The 15,029-nt window shown below is 45.4% G+C and overlaps 1 protein-coding gene across 2 annotated transcripts in view; it reads left to right on the top strand.

Annotated features, from left to right (window-relative positions):
* Positions 1–15,029, top strand: part of LOC140201612 (probable methyltransferase TARBP1) — a 398,438-nt gene that overhangs the window by 217,627 nt on the left and 165,782 nt on the right. For both annotated transcript variants that reach the window (XM_072265981.1, XM_072265979.1), the window contains 2 exons: positions 9,657–9,767; positions 11,171–11,320. In XM_072265981.1, coding sequence (XP_072122082.1) covers positions 9,657–9,767; positions 11,171–11,320 — 261 coding nt within the window. The remainder of the gene's footprint in view (positions 1–9,656; positions 9,768–11,170; positions 11,321–15,029) is intronic.

Here is a 15,029-nt window from a genome sequence, read left to right as displayed (position 1 = left end):
TAGTATGAGAGGGCATGACTTAAGAATTGAAGGGCGCCCATTGAGAACAGAAATGCGAAGAAATTTTTTTAGTCAGATGGTGGTGAATCTATGGAATTTGTTGCCACGGGCAGCAGTGAAGGCCAAGTCACTGGGTGTATTTAAGGCAGAGATTGATAGGTATCTGAGTAGCCAGGGCATCAAAGGTTATGGTGAGAAGGCGGGGGAGTGGGACTAAATGGGAGAATGGATCAGCTCATGATAAAATGGCGGAGCAGACTCGATGGGCCGAATGGCCGACCTCTGCTCCTTTGTCTTATGGTCTTAATAGGAAGGAGCTTAAGAAGGAAATTAGGAGAGCCAGAAGGGGCCATGGGAAGGTCTTGGCAGCCAGGATTAAGGAAAACCCCATGGCATTCTACAAGTATGTGAACAGCAAGCGGATAAGACGTGAAAGAATAAGACCTATTAAGTGTAACTGTGGGAAAGTGTGTATGGAACCGGAGGAAATAGCAGAGGTACTTAATGAATACCTTACTTCAGTATTCACTATGGAAAAGGATCTTGGTGATTGTAGTGATGACTTTAAGCAGACTGAAAAGCTTGAGCATGTAGATATTAAGAAAGAGGATGTGCTGGAGCTTTTGGAAAGCATCAAGTTGGATAAGTCGCCAGGACCGGATGAGATATACCTCAGGCTACTGTGGGAGGCGAGGAAGGAGATTGCTGAGCCTCTGATGGTGATCTTTTCATCATCAATGAGGACAGGAGAGGTTCTGGAGGATTGGAGGGTTGCGGATGTTGTACTTTTATTCAAGAAAGGGAGTAGAAATAGCCCAGGAAATTATAGACCAGTGAGTCTTACCTTAGTGGTTGGTAAGTTGTTGGAGAAGATCCTGAGAGGCAGGATTTATGAACATTTGGAGAGGTATAACATGATTAGGAATAGTCAGCATGGCTTTCTCAAGGGCAGGTCATGCTTTACGAACCTGATTGAATTTTTTGAGGATGTGACTAACACATTGATGAAGGAAGAATAGTAGATGTAGTGTATATGGATTTCAGCAAGACATTTGATAAGGTACCCCATGCAAAGATTATTGAGAAAGTAAGGAGACATGGGTTATAAGGGGACATTGCTTTATAGATCCAGAACTGGCCTTGCCCACAGAAGACAAAGAGTGGTTGTAGATAGGTCATATTCTGCATGGAGGTCGGTCACCAGTGGAGTGCCTCAGGGATCTGTTCTGGGACTCTTACTCTTCGTGATTTTTATAAATGACCTGCATGAGGAAGTGGAGGGATGGGTTAGTAAGTTTGCTGATGACACAAAGGTTGGAGGTGTCGTGGATACTGTGGAGACCTGTCAGAGGTTACAGTGGGACATTGATAGGATGCAAAACTGGGCTGAGAAGTGGCAGATGGAGTTCAACCCAGGTAAGTGTGAAGTGGTTCATTTTGGTAGGTCAAATATGATGGCAGAATATCGTATTAATGGTCCTCCACTCTTGCAGTGTGGAGGATTAGAGGATCTTAGGGTCGGAGTCCATTGGATACTCAAAGCAGCTGCGCAGGTTGACTCTGTGGTTAAGAATGCGTATAGTGTATTGGCCTTCATCAATCGTGGAATTGAATTTAGGAGCCGAGAGATAATGTTGCAGCTATATAGGACCCTGGTCAGACCCCACTTGGAGTACTGTGCCCAGTTCTGGTCGCCCTACTACAGAATGGATGTGGAAGCCATAGAAAGGGGAGGGAATGTCGACTGAGACCATGAGAGGCCTGCAGGTTGGAAGTCTGTGTGGGGCGGCACTCCTCGCACAGACTAGAGCAATGTGTGATTAAGTGCCTTGCTGAAGGACACAAACACGCTGCCATAGCTGAGGCTCGAACTAATGATCTTCAAATCACTAGACGAACGCCTTAACCACTTGGCCACGTGCCCAACCATGGAAAGGGTGCAGAGGATTTACAAGGATGTTGCCTGGATTGGAGAGTATGCATTATGAGAATAGGTTGAGTGAACTTGACCTTTTCTCCTTGGAGCAACGGAGGATGAGAGGTGACCTGATAGAGCTGTATAAGATGATGAGAGGTATTGATCGTGTGGATAGTCAGAGGCTTTTTCCAGGGCTGAAATAGTTGCCACAGGAGGACACAGGTTTAAGGTGCTGAGGAGTAGGTACAGAGGAGAGTAAGTTTTTTACTCAGAGAGTGGTGAGTGCATGGAATGGGCTGCCGGCGACGGTGGTGGAGGCAGATACGATAGGGTCTTTTAAGAGACTTTTGGATAGGTACATGGAGCTTAGTAAAATAGAGGGTAAGCCTAGTAATTTCTAAGGTAGGGACGTGCTCGGCCCAACTCTGGGGGCCGAAGGGCCTGTATTGTGCTGTAGGTTTTCTATGTTTCTATCTTCTGAATTCCAGTGAATACAGGCCCAGAGCCAGCAAACACCCTTGCCAAGCAGTTTAATCCTGGAATAATTTTCATGAACCTCCTTTGAAAAGCTGATAGAGATTGTGGTCGAGATGTTTGCCAATTTTGAACTGACTGAGGTCTACATATGAGGAAATCCAGGATCCAATTGCACAAAGGGGTATTGAGGCCAAGGTCTTGGAGTTTACTGATTAGTTTAGAGGGAATGATGATGATAAATGCTGAGCTATAGTCAATAAAGAGCATCCTGATGTATGCAGCTTTGCTGTCCAGATGCTCTAGGGTTGTGTGAAGAGCCAATGAGATGGCATCTGCCATAAACCTGTTGCTCTGGTAGGCGAATTGGAACGGATCCAAGTCACCACTCTGACAGGAACTGATATGCTTCAACACCAGCCTCTGAAAACACTTAATCACTGAGTTGCATCAGGTACCACTGGGCGATAGTCACTGAGGCAGGTTACCCCGCTCTTCTTGGGCGCCGGTATGATTGTAGCCTACTTGAAGCAGGTGAGTACCACACACTGCTGGAGCGAGAGGTTGAAGATATTCATGAACACGGCGCCCAGTTGGTCAGCACAGGTATTCAGTACTCAGCCAGGTACTCAGTCTGGACCAGACACTTCCCTTGGATTCATCCTCTTGAAGGCAGCCCACATGTCATCTTCAGATACTGAGACTAAAGACAACTTTAACCAGGCCTGTTTGAAGAAAACCCTGCCCAATTATCACTAGCATGTAACCTGTAGCACCAGAGTTCCCAACACACTAGACCACTGCTACTCTACGATAAGGAATGCCTGTCGTTCCTTCCCGAGACTACATTTTGGCAAGTTGGATCATTTGGCAGTACTCCTGCTACCTGCATAGAAAGCCTAAAGAGCAAGGGTCCAGAGATGAAGACAACCAGAGGTAGTCGCAGGAGGTGGAGGAGCAGTTACCTTTTCCTTTTGCCTTGAGTCAGTGGACCAGGTCATGTTTAAGAATTCATCTGAGGACTTAAATGACTACACCAGGGTCTTTACAGACTTTCTTATAGCAGTTGTTAATGAGTGCGTCCCCGCAAAACCATTCTGAGTTTACCCTATTCAGAAGCCCTGCATGAACCATGAATTCAAGTATGTTATGAGAGCCAGATCAGAGGCATTCAGGTCTGGAGATGAAGAATGCTACGAGAGCTACCGGTGTAATCTCCGGAAAGCCATCTCGTGGGTGAAGTGGAGATTCCAGGCCAGAGTGGAGTCAACGAGGGATGCTCAACAGATTGACAGGGTTTAAATGCCATAACCTCCTACAAAATTAAATCTTATGAGATAGGGGACAGCAGATCTTTCACTTCTAGTTGAATTCAGTGCCCTCTTTGACCACCAGAACAGGGAGGAACCATGTCTCCTGATGATGCTTTGAGAGGCTGGTTAAAGACTACATCTGCAGCATGCTACCACCCACACTGGACCCCCTACAATTCGCCTACCGAAGGAACCAGTCTACCGATGACACCATAGCCACAGCACTACACTCCATCCTCACTCACCTGGAGAAGAGGGATGGATATGTTAGAATGCTGATCCTGGACTATAGTTCAGCATTTAACACCGTAATTCCCTCCAGACTTGACAGGAAGCTCAGAGACCTCGGCCTGCACCCCACGTTGTTCAGCTGGATCCTAGACTTCCTATCAGATCATGGACGGGTGGTAAGGATGGGCTCCCTCACCTCTGCCCCTCTGATCTTCAACACAGGTGCCCCTTTGGGTTGTGTCCTGAGTCCCCTTCTCTACTCCCTTTACACCCACGACTATACTGCCACACTCAGCTCCAATCTGATCAAATTCGCATATGATATGACTTTGATTGGCCATATTTCTAATAGTAATGAGATAGCCCACAGAGGAGAGGTTGACACCCTGAGACAGTGGTGCCAGGATAACAACCTCTCCCTCAATGTCCAAAAAAACCAAAGAGCTGATTGTGGATTACAGGAGGAACGGAGACAGGCTCGGCCCGATCAACATCAATGGGTCTGCAGTTGAGAGGGTGCCAAGGACGTAGTGCGCCAAGGTTTAAAAAGGGAAAATTTCAACGGCTCTTGTTTCAGTGGAAGCAAGTAGCTGAAGAAGTGAGCGGAAGAATTCGGGTCGAAAAAGTCGTTTTTTTTTAAAAACTGCTCGGGGAGAAGGGTCTGCACTGCGCAGGTGCGTGACGTAGCGCGCCAAGGTTTAAAAAGCAGACCACCATATACAGCGGCCATCGTTGTAGCGGCCATCGTCGGAGTGGACTGAGTCAGAGTGGGACGGCTTTGGCTCAAACAGGCTTCCGCGAGAACAGATAGAGGCCAGGGTAGGTTCCGGTAAGTTTTTTGTTCAGATTGTCTAGTGTAGAGAGAATGCCAGGCAGGATGTTGGAATGCTCCTCTTGCAGGATGTGGGAAGTCAGGGAGCCCTCCGGTGTCCCTGACAACGACACCTGCAGGAAGTGCATCCAGCTGCAGCTCCTAACAAACCGCGTTAGGGAACTGGAACAGGAGCTGGATGACCTGCGGATCATTCGGGAGAATGAGGAGATTATAGATTGTAGCTACAGGGAGGTAGTTACGCCAAAGGAGCAGAGGACAGGAAATTGGGTCACTGTCAGGCGAGGGAAGGGGAAAGGGCAGGCAGAGCAGGGTTCCCCTGTGGCCATTCCCCTCAACAACAAGTATACCGCATTGGATACTGTTGGGGGGGGGATGACTTACCTGGGACAAGCTGCAGTAGCCGGATCTCTGGCACTGGGTCTGGCTCTGCAGTGCAGAAGGGAGGGGGGAAAGAGGAGAGTGGTAGTGATAGGGGACTCGATAGTTAGAGGTGCAGATAGGAGGTTCTGTGGTCGTGACAGAGAATCCAGGATGGTTTGTTGCCTCCCAGGTGCCAGGGTCAAGGATGTCTCTGATCGATTGCATGACATTCTGAAGTGGGGGGGTGATCAGCCAGATGTAGTGGTGCACATCGGTACCAATGACATAGCAAGGAAGAGTGAGGAGGTCCTGGAGAGTGAGTATAGAGAGCTTGGTAGGAAGTTGAAAAGCAGGACCTCCAGGGTGGTAATCTCAGGATTGCTACCTGTGCTACATGCCAGTGAGGGTAGGAATAGGATGCTCTGGAGGATGAACAAGTGGCTGAGGAACTGGTGTAGGGAGCAGGGTTTCAGATTTCAGGATAATTGGGACCTCTTCTGGGGCAGGTGGGACCTGTACAAGAGAGACGGGTTACACTTGAACTACGGAGGGACCAATATCCTTTCAGGGAGGTTTGTTAATGCTATTGGGGGGGGCTTTAAACTAGATTTGCAGGGGGATGGGAACCACAGTACCAGAGCTGACAGTGTGGCTGGGGTGAAAATAAATGATGTTAAAAGTTCAAGCAAATCCACTAATAGAAAGGTTGTGAGTGGTGGTAAAAATCTTCTGAGGTGTATATATTTCAGTGCTTGGAGTATTGCGGGGAAGGCGGATGAGTTGAGGGCATGGATTGACACGTGGAATTATGACGTTGTAGCAATTAATGAAACTTGGCTACAGGAGGGGCAGGACTGGCAGCCTAATATTCCGGGGTGCCGATGTTTCAGATGTGATAGAGGCAGAGGAATGAAAGGTTGGCGGGGGGGGTAGCATTGTTTGTTAGGGAAAATATTACAGCAGTGCTCAGGCAGGACAGATTAGAGGGCTTGTGTACTGAGTCCTTGTGGGTGGAGCTGAGAAACAGGAAAGGTATGGCCACATTAGTGGGATTGTATCACAGACCACCCAATAGTCAAAGAGAATTGGAAGTGCAAATCTGCAGAGAGATAGCAGGCAACTGCAGGAAACATAAAGTTGTGGTGGTAGGGGATTTTAATTTTCCATATATTGATTGGATCTCCCATACTGTTAGGGGACTAGATGGTTTAGAGTTTGTAAAATGTGTTCAGGAAAGTTTTCTAAATCAATATATAGAGGGACCAACTAGAGGGGATGCAATATTGGATCTCCTGTTAGGAAACGAGTTAGGACAAGTGACAGAAGTCTGTGTAGGGGAGCACTTTGGTTCCAGCGATCATAACACCATTAGTTTCAACTTGATCATGGACAAGGATAGATCTGGTCCTAGGGTTGAGGTTCTTAACTGGAAGAAGGCCAAATTTGAAGAAATGAGAAAGGATCTAAAAAAGCGTGGATTGGGACAGGTTGTTCTCTGGCAAAGATGTGATCGGTAGGTGGGAAGCCTTCAAAGCAGAAATTTTGAGAGTGCAGAATTTGTATGTTCCTGTCAGGATTAAAGGCAAAGTGAATAGGAATAAGGAACCTTGGTTCTCAAGGGACATTGCAAATCTGATGAAGAAGAAGAGGGAGTTGTATGACGTGTATAGGAAGCAGGGAGTAAATAGGGGTGCTTGAGGAGTATAAGAAGTGCAAGAAAATACTTAAGAAAGAAATCAGGAGGGCTAAAAGAAGACATGAGGTTGCCTTGGCAGTCAAAGTGAAGGATAATCCAAAGAGCTTTTACAGGTATATTAAGAGCAAAAGGATTGTAAGGGATAAAATTGGTCCTCTTGAAGATCAGAGTGGTCGGCTATGTGCGGAACCAAAGGAAATGGGGAGATCTTAAATAGGTATTTTGCGTCTGTGTTTACTAAGGAAACTGGCATGAAGTCTATGGAATTAAGGGAAACAAGTAGTGAGATCATGGAAACTGTACAGATTGAAAAGGAGGAGGTCCTTGCTGTCTTGAAGAAAATTAAAGTGGATAAATCCCCGGGACCTGACAGGGTGTTCCCTTGGACCTTGAAGGAGACTAGTGTTGAAATTGCAGGGGCCCTCGCTGAAATATTTAAAATATCGCTGTCGACAGGTGAGGTGCCGGAGGATTGGAGAGTGGCTTATGTTGTTCCGTTGCTTAAAAAAGGATCGAAAAGTAATCCGGGAAATTATAGGCTAGTAAGTTTAACGTCGGTAGTAGGTAAGTTATTGGAGGGAGTACTAAGAGACAGAATCTACAAGCATTTGGATAGACTGGGACTTTTTACGGAGAGTCAACATGGCTTTGTGCGTGGTAGGTCATGTTTGACCAATCTATTGGAGTTTTTCGAGGAGGTTACCAGGAAAGTGGATGAAGGGAAGGCAGTGGATATTGCCTACATGGACTTCAGTAAGGCCTTTGACAAGGTCCTGCATGGGAGGTTAGTTAGGAAAATTCAGTTGCTAGGTATACATGGAGAGGTGGTAAATTGGATTAGACATTGGCTCAATGGAAGAAGCCTGAGAGTGGTGGTAGAGAATTGCTTCTCTGAGTGGAGGCCTGTGACTAGTGGTGTGCCACAGGGATCAGTGCTGGGTCCATTGTTATTTGTCATCTATACCAATGATCTGGATGATAATGTGGTAAATTGGATCAGCAAGTTTGCTGATGATACAAAGATTGAAGGTGTAGTAGACAGTGAGGAAGGTTTTCAGAGCCTGCAGAGGGGCTTGGACCAGCTGGAAAAATGGGCTGAAAAATGGCAGATGGAGTTTAATACTGACAAGTGTGAGGTATTGCACGTTGGAAGGACAAACCAACGTAGAACATACAGGGTTAATGGTAAGGCACTGAGGAGTGCAGTGGAACAGAGGGATCTGGGAATACAGATGCAAAATTCCCTAAAAGTGGCGTCACAGGTAGATAGGGTCATAAAGAGAGCTTTTGGTACATTGGCCTTTATTAATCAAAGTATTGAGTATAAGAGCTGGAATGTTATGATGAGGTTGTATAAGGCATTGGTGAGGTCGAATCTGGAGTATTGTGTTCAGTTTTGGTCACCAAATTACAGGAAGGATATAAATAAGGTTGAAAGAGTGCAGAGAAGGTTTACAAGGATGTTGCTGGGACTTGAGAAACTCAGTTACAGAGGAAGGTTGAATAGGTTAGGACTTTATTCCCTGGAGCGTAGAAGAATGAGGGGAGATTTGATAGAGGTATATAAAATTACGATGTATATAGATAGAGTGAATGCAAGCCGGCTTTTTCCACTGAGGCAAGGGGAGAAAAAAACCAGAGGACATGAGTTTAGGGTGAGGGGGGAAAGTTTAAAGGGAACATTAGAGGGGGCTTCTTCACACAGAGAGTGGTAGGAGTATGGAATGAGCTGCCAGACGAGGTGGTAAATGCGGGTTCTTTTTTAACATTTAAGAATAAATTGGACAGATACGTTGATGGGAGGTGTATGGAGGGATATGGTCCGTGTGCAGGTCAGTGGGACTAGGCAGAAAATGGTTCGGCACAGCTAAGAAGGGCCAAAAGGCCTGTTTCTGTGCTGTAGTTTCTATGGTTTCTGTGGGTGAGTAGTTTCAAGTTCCTCGGTATACACATCCCTGAGGATCTCACCTCGACTGTACACACTGGCTGTGTGGCAAAAAAGCACAACAGCTTCTCTTCAACCTCAGGCGACTGAAGAAGGGCTGTATCACCGCCTGGTATGGGAACTGCACCAACCTTGATCGCCGGGCACTGCAGAGAGTGGTATGGACAGCCATTGGGGGTATTTACAGCAGCAGGTGCATAAAGAAGGCCTGGAAGATCGTCGGAGACACCAGTCACCCCAACCATAAACTGTTTCAGCTGCTTCTGTCTGGCAAAAGGTACTGCAGCAGTAAAGCCAGGACCAACAGGCTATGGGACAGCTTCTTTCTACAAGCCATTAGACTTTTAAATTCACATGTCTGTACATTGCAACAGAGTCATAATGCAAAGATTTTTACTCCCTCACGTTGTGGGATGGATGCAAGGTCTTACATAAATTCAAATTCAAATTTGTGAGCAGATAAAGTAAAATAAAATTAATTGTGGATGGTGGAAATCGGGGAAGAAATCAGAAGAACAATCAGCAGCATTTTGAAAATGAAGATAGAAGATTGCAGTGCAATACAGGTTTTTGGCCCACGATATTGTGCTGACCTTATCACCTACTCTTAAGGTCAAACTTGGTTCAGGCTGTATCTGTGGACTGAGAAACAGTTATTCTTTTCAGAGTCAGAACTGAGATAGACAGACAAACAAATTCGATTTTAGGTAGCAGATGAGGTTGATGTGCAATCCCTCTAAGTCAAGACCTTCTATAGAATTGTGGTGCATGTTCATTGTGTACTGTAAGTGGTAGCAAAATGGTGTTTGTCACCTTTTTTGGATTTATTGTCAAATTGCTAAATAAAATTGAACTCTTGAAGCTACTATTTGTCCTTTTCCCAGGACGAAGAGCTGAGGGACACCAAAAGTCGGTATTATGTGAACTCCATGAAGCATCGACTAAAGAACAGAATTTGGCAGACACTCCTTGTGCTCCTTCCTCAAATGGACCAGGTAAAGATACTATCAGACTAAGAATTATGTTTCACATGCATAATGAGGCCAAAAGTAATTATCCATGAATTTTTTCCCCCAATTTAGGTATCTGAAATTGACCCTTTTTATTTTCCCTGTTAGCTGTTCCCCACTTGGAGACAAAAACACTTTTTAAAAGCTTGTTTTTGTTTCCTCTGGTCTTTATAGGGCAGCACAGTAGTGTAGAGGACAGCATGGTAGTATAATGGTTAGCGTGACATTTCATAGCCCCAGTGGCTGGGGTTCGATTTTTGCTGCTGACTATAAGGATGTTGTACGTTCTCCCCGTGACCGTATGGGTGTCCTCTGGGTGCTCCAGTTTCCTTCAACAATCCAAAGACGTGAATAGGCAGCTGTCGATCCCAGGGGATCACAGGTTTGTGCTTCTGGTGGTCTGTGTCCTCTCCAGGGCGCAAGCCTGGGTGGGAAGGTTTGAAGAACTGGCTGTTGCCATGCAGTAGATTCCCCCTCTCCACATCACTGTTATAGTCCAAGGGAAGGACAAGCACTGATACAGCTTGGCAGTAGTGTCATCACAGAGGTTGCCAGAATGAAGTTGTAAACAATATCAAGCTGCCTTAGGGACCCTGGCTCTAGATTTCTTCCTTGGGGTTTACTCCCGAAGACTTTCCCATGGGTGGGTATGGCCACAAGGTAGCAGAGGTTTAAAATCAGTTTTCCTTCTCCTGGGCGGGCTGCCGTCCAAAGCTGATGGGCTCCACCTCCCTGAAGCAACTGGTTTTGAGATGCCAGTAGTCTGCCTTTGCCCCTTCTCTTGTTGGGCCTAATAGCTAAGCCACACATGAAAGCCAAGAGTGGAACTTGGTTGTCAGGGGCTGTTAGAGTTGCATGCCATTTAGAGCACTTTCTAGGTAGTGGGAGCTTATCTCCACTACCACCCCCGGCTATGCTACCCTTAGGAACCAGCAAGTACGTACAGGTTAGGGTTATTAAGTTATAGACATGCTATTTTGGCACCAGAGGCTTGGGGACACTAGCGGGCTGCCTCAGACCGTGTTGGTCATTGACACAAATAGTGTATTTCATTCTTGTTTCAATGTTTTGATCTAAATGTGACAAATAGAGTTAATCTTTAATAGGTAAAGAACGTAGCATTGATAATTTCTGATTAAAGGCATGAGTAGAGTTGTGGTGCATAGCAAGTAATTTATTGAAGTTTTCCTTAGTTTGTGCCTAATTGAAAAATTCAAACCAAAGGAAATTTGTTGGGATTCAGTTAGATCAGTGGTTTAATGAAGCCTCATTTTCACAATGTTTTTCATTTTAGATAAGCCTACTTCACATTACAATTGCCTTTGGTATCAGTTTATGGATGAGAATCCCATGTGTTTGAACTCAAACTGCATCAATATTTTCCGTAGGTGTTTCTCAATGCCATTGTTCAAACTGTCTTCACATCTGCCTTGAGTGATAATCAGGCATCTGTAAAATACTTGATCGAATGGTTCATCATCTTATTATTGCAAAAGTGCCCAGAGCTTATCGATTCTTTCTGGAGATGCTTCAGCTACGTAAGTAAAGCAGTATTGACTACATCTAATAATTCCTCTAATTTTCTTAAACCACCCTTGAAATCTTTTTACTAACACTGGCATGCATTCTTAAGAGCATAAATGTTACTCTAAGTCTTATTGTTCCAGAAATGTATATTTATTGCTTCTGATTTTGCTCTCCTGGACTGTTTCATTTTACTGATGATGTTCCAATAATGGATGTATTGAACTTGCATATTAAAAAATCCATCATATGCATCTTCAGAGGAAAATAATTGTCGGATTTGACCCCACTAACACAAGTTTCCAAATGCTTGATTTTTTTCAGACCTATTAGAAAGTATGGAAATTTGATTTCCAATAGTCTTCCAGAAACTTATTCTCAGAATTGTTTAGCAAAGGTCAGATACAGGGATGTCTGGAACACAGCTTAGGTATGTGTGACGTATTAAAGGTTGCAAGAAAAAAGGGATATTGAAAAATCTATATATGTAGAGTAATGTAGACTCAGTGGCCATTTTATTAGGTACACCCTTCATTTGCTCATTCATGCAAATATCAAATATGCAAATATTAAATCAACCAATCATGTGGCAGTAACTCAATGCATAAAAACATGCCCAGACATGGTTAAGTGATTTATTTGTTGTTCAGAACATCAGAATGGGGAAGAAATGTGATTTAAGTGACTCTGTGGTATGACAATAGATGCCAGACAGGGTTGTTTGAGTATCTCAGAAACTGCTGATCTAGGATTTTCAAGCACAGCGGTTTCTAAAATTTATAGGCAATGGTGCAAAAAAGCAAAAGACATCTTGTGAGTGGCAATTCTGTGGGTGGAAATGGCTTGAGAGAGATCAGAGAACAATGGCCAGACTGACTCAAGCTGACAGGAAGGTAACTGCAACTCAAATAACCACGCATTACAACAGTGATGTGTAGAAGAGCATCTCTGAATGCACAACACATTGAACCTTCAAGTGGATGGGCTACAGCAGCAAAAGACCACATATGCCCAGTAAAACACTCAGTGGCTACTTTATTAGGTTACAGAAGGTACCTTATGAAGTGGCCACTAAAAGTATATTGTATCAGATGATCAGGGTGTTAATTTTTTAATGGGTTATAGGGGAGGGATGTGGGAGTTATACTTTATTGGCGCCAAACAATTGATACTAGAATGTACAATCATCACAGTGATATTTGATTCTGCGCTTCGCGCTTCCTGGAGTACAAATCACTAGCAAATATTAAAAATTTAAATTGTAAGTCATAAATAGAAAATAGAAAAGGGAAAGTAAGGTAGTGCAAAAAAACCGAGAGGCAGGTCCAGATATTTGGACAATACGGCCCAGATCCAGGTCAGGATCCGTTCAGCAGTCTTATCACAGTTGGAAAGAAGCTGTTCCCAAATCTGGCCGTATGAGTCTTTAAGGTCCTGAGCCTTCTCCCGGAGGAAAGAGGGACGAAAAGTGTGTTGGCTGGGTGGGTCGTGTCCTTGATTATTCTGGCAGCACTGCTCCGACAGTGTGCGGTGTAAAGTGAGTGCAAGGACGGAAGATTGGTTTGTGTGATGTGCTGGGCTGTGTTTACGATCTTCTGCAGCTTCTTCCGGTCTATATCAGGTTGTGATGCACCACAGAAGAATGCTTTCTACAGTGCATCTATAAAAATTAGTGAGGGTTTTAGGGGACAGGCCAAATTTCTTTAGCTTTCTCAGGAAGTAAAGGTGCTGGTGGGCCGCCTTGGCAGTGGACTCTGCTTAGTTGGACCAAGTCAGGTCATTTGTAATATTGACCCTGAGGAACTTAAAGCTTTTGACCTGTTCCGCTTGCACGCCACCGATGTAAATGGGGTTGTGCGGTCCGCTACTCCTTCTGAAGTCAACAACCAATTCGTTCATCTTGCTGATGTTGAGGGATAGGTTATTGTCTTTGCACCATGCCACCAGGTTCTTAATTTCCTCTCCGTACTCAAACTCATCATTACTCGAGATACAGCCTACAATTGTAGTGTCATCAGCAAATTTATATATTGAGTTCAATGGAAACTTGGCTACACAATCATGGGTGTACAGTGAGTACAGCAGGGGGCTGAGTACACCGCCTTGTAGGTGCTCAGAGTGATCGTAGAGGAGAGCTTGTCCCTTATTTTTACAGCCTTCCTTCACTTCTGTGAGGAAGTTGAAGATCCAGCTGCAGATCTGAGTGCTAAGGCCCAGGTTCCAGAGCTTAGGAATCAGTTTATTTGGAACGATGGTATTAAAAGCAGAGCTGTAGTCAGTGAAAAGGAGCCTTTCGTATGTGTCTTTATTCTCCAGGTGTTCTAAGGAGGAATGTAGGGCCAGAGAGATGGCATCTGCCATTGACCTGTTGTTCCGGTAGGTGAATTGCAAAGCATCGAGGTTGACTGGTTGGCTGTGGTTGATGTGTGCCATAACAAATCGCTCGAAGCACTTCATAGCAATTGATGTCAGAGCCACAGGTCGATAGTCATTCAGGCATGCCACCTTGCTCTTCTTCGGCACCGGGATTATCGTTGCCTTCTTAAAACACGAGGGGATCTTAGACTGAAGCAAGGAGCAGTTGAAGATATCAGCAAACACTCTAGCTAGCTTGCTTGCACAGGCCCGGAGAACCCATCCTGGGACTCCATCTGGGCCCGTCGCCTTCCTTGGATTTATCTTCAGGAAGGCCCTTCTAACGTCCTCCTCGGTGACGATGAATCTCGATGCTACCAGGTCCGGTTCATCCGGAGAGAGCAGGATGCTCCTCTTCTGTTCGAATCTTGCGTAGAATACGTTAAGTTCGTCAGGAAGAGAAGCGCCACAGTTATTGATATTCCCAGCCTTTTCTTTGCGCCCAGTGATCTCATTTAGACCCTGCCATAGTCTACCGGCATACCTCTGGTTAGCCTGGGTTTCCAACTTGGCTCGATATTGCCTCTTGGTGCCCTTAATGGCTTTCCGGAGTTCACACCTGGATTCCACGTAGCGACTGGTATCCCCTGACCTAAAAGCCGCAGCTCTAGCCTTCAAAAGGGACTTGACTTCATAATTCATCCAAGGTTTCCGGTTAGGGAATTCCCGGATCGTCTTGCAAGACACACAGTCCTCTGTGCATTTCCAGATAAAGTCCATGACAGCTGAGGCATACTCATCGAGGTTAGCTGCTGAGTCCTTGATTCAAAGCAGTCACGGATGATCTCATCCATCTCCTCTGTCCAACGCAACACCACTTTTGACACCATGACCTCCCGCTTCAGTTTCTGTTTGTAAGCCGGGAGGAGGAGTACGTCCTGATGGTCCGATTTTCCGACGTGAGGTTGTGGGACGGAATGGTAGGCTACCTTGACTGCTGTGTAGCAGTGGTTAAGTATATTCGGGCCTCTAGTGGGGCAGGATACATGTTGTTATAACTTTGGCAGCGCCTTTCTGAGGTTGGCCTGTTTAAAGTCCCCAGCTGTAATGAGCAAAGCCTCAGGATACCTGGTCTCAAGTTCACTGACGTTGGCATACAGTATGTTCAGAGCACACTCCACGTTCGCCTGGGAGAGAAGGTAGACCGCTGTCAGTATGACCGAGATGAATTCCCGTGGCAGATAGTAGGGACGACACTTCACCGACAGGTGTTCCAGGTCCAGGCTGCAGGAGCTTGTCAGTGCCACTGTGTCCGAGCACCACGAATTGTTGATCAGTAGGCAGACACCACTGCCCCTCATCTTGCCC

Source organism: Mobula birostris, chromosome 8 (assembly GCF_030028105.1).
Source record: "Mobula birostris isolate sMobBir1 chromosome 8, sMobBir1.hap1, whole genome shotgun sequence".
Classification (NCBI taxonomy): Eukaryota; Metazoa; Chordata; class Chondrichthyes; order Myliobatiformes; family Myliobatidae; genus Mobula; species Mobula birostris.
Note: the sequence above shows the minus strand (reverse complement) of the source record. Positions and strands in the feature narration are given on the sequence as shown.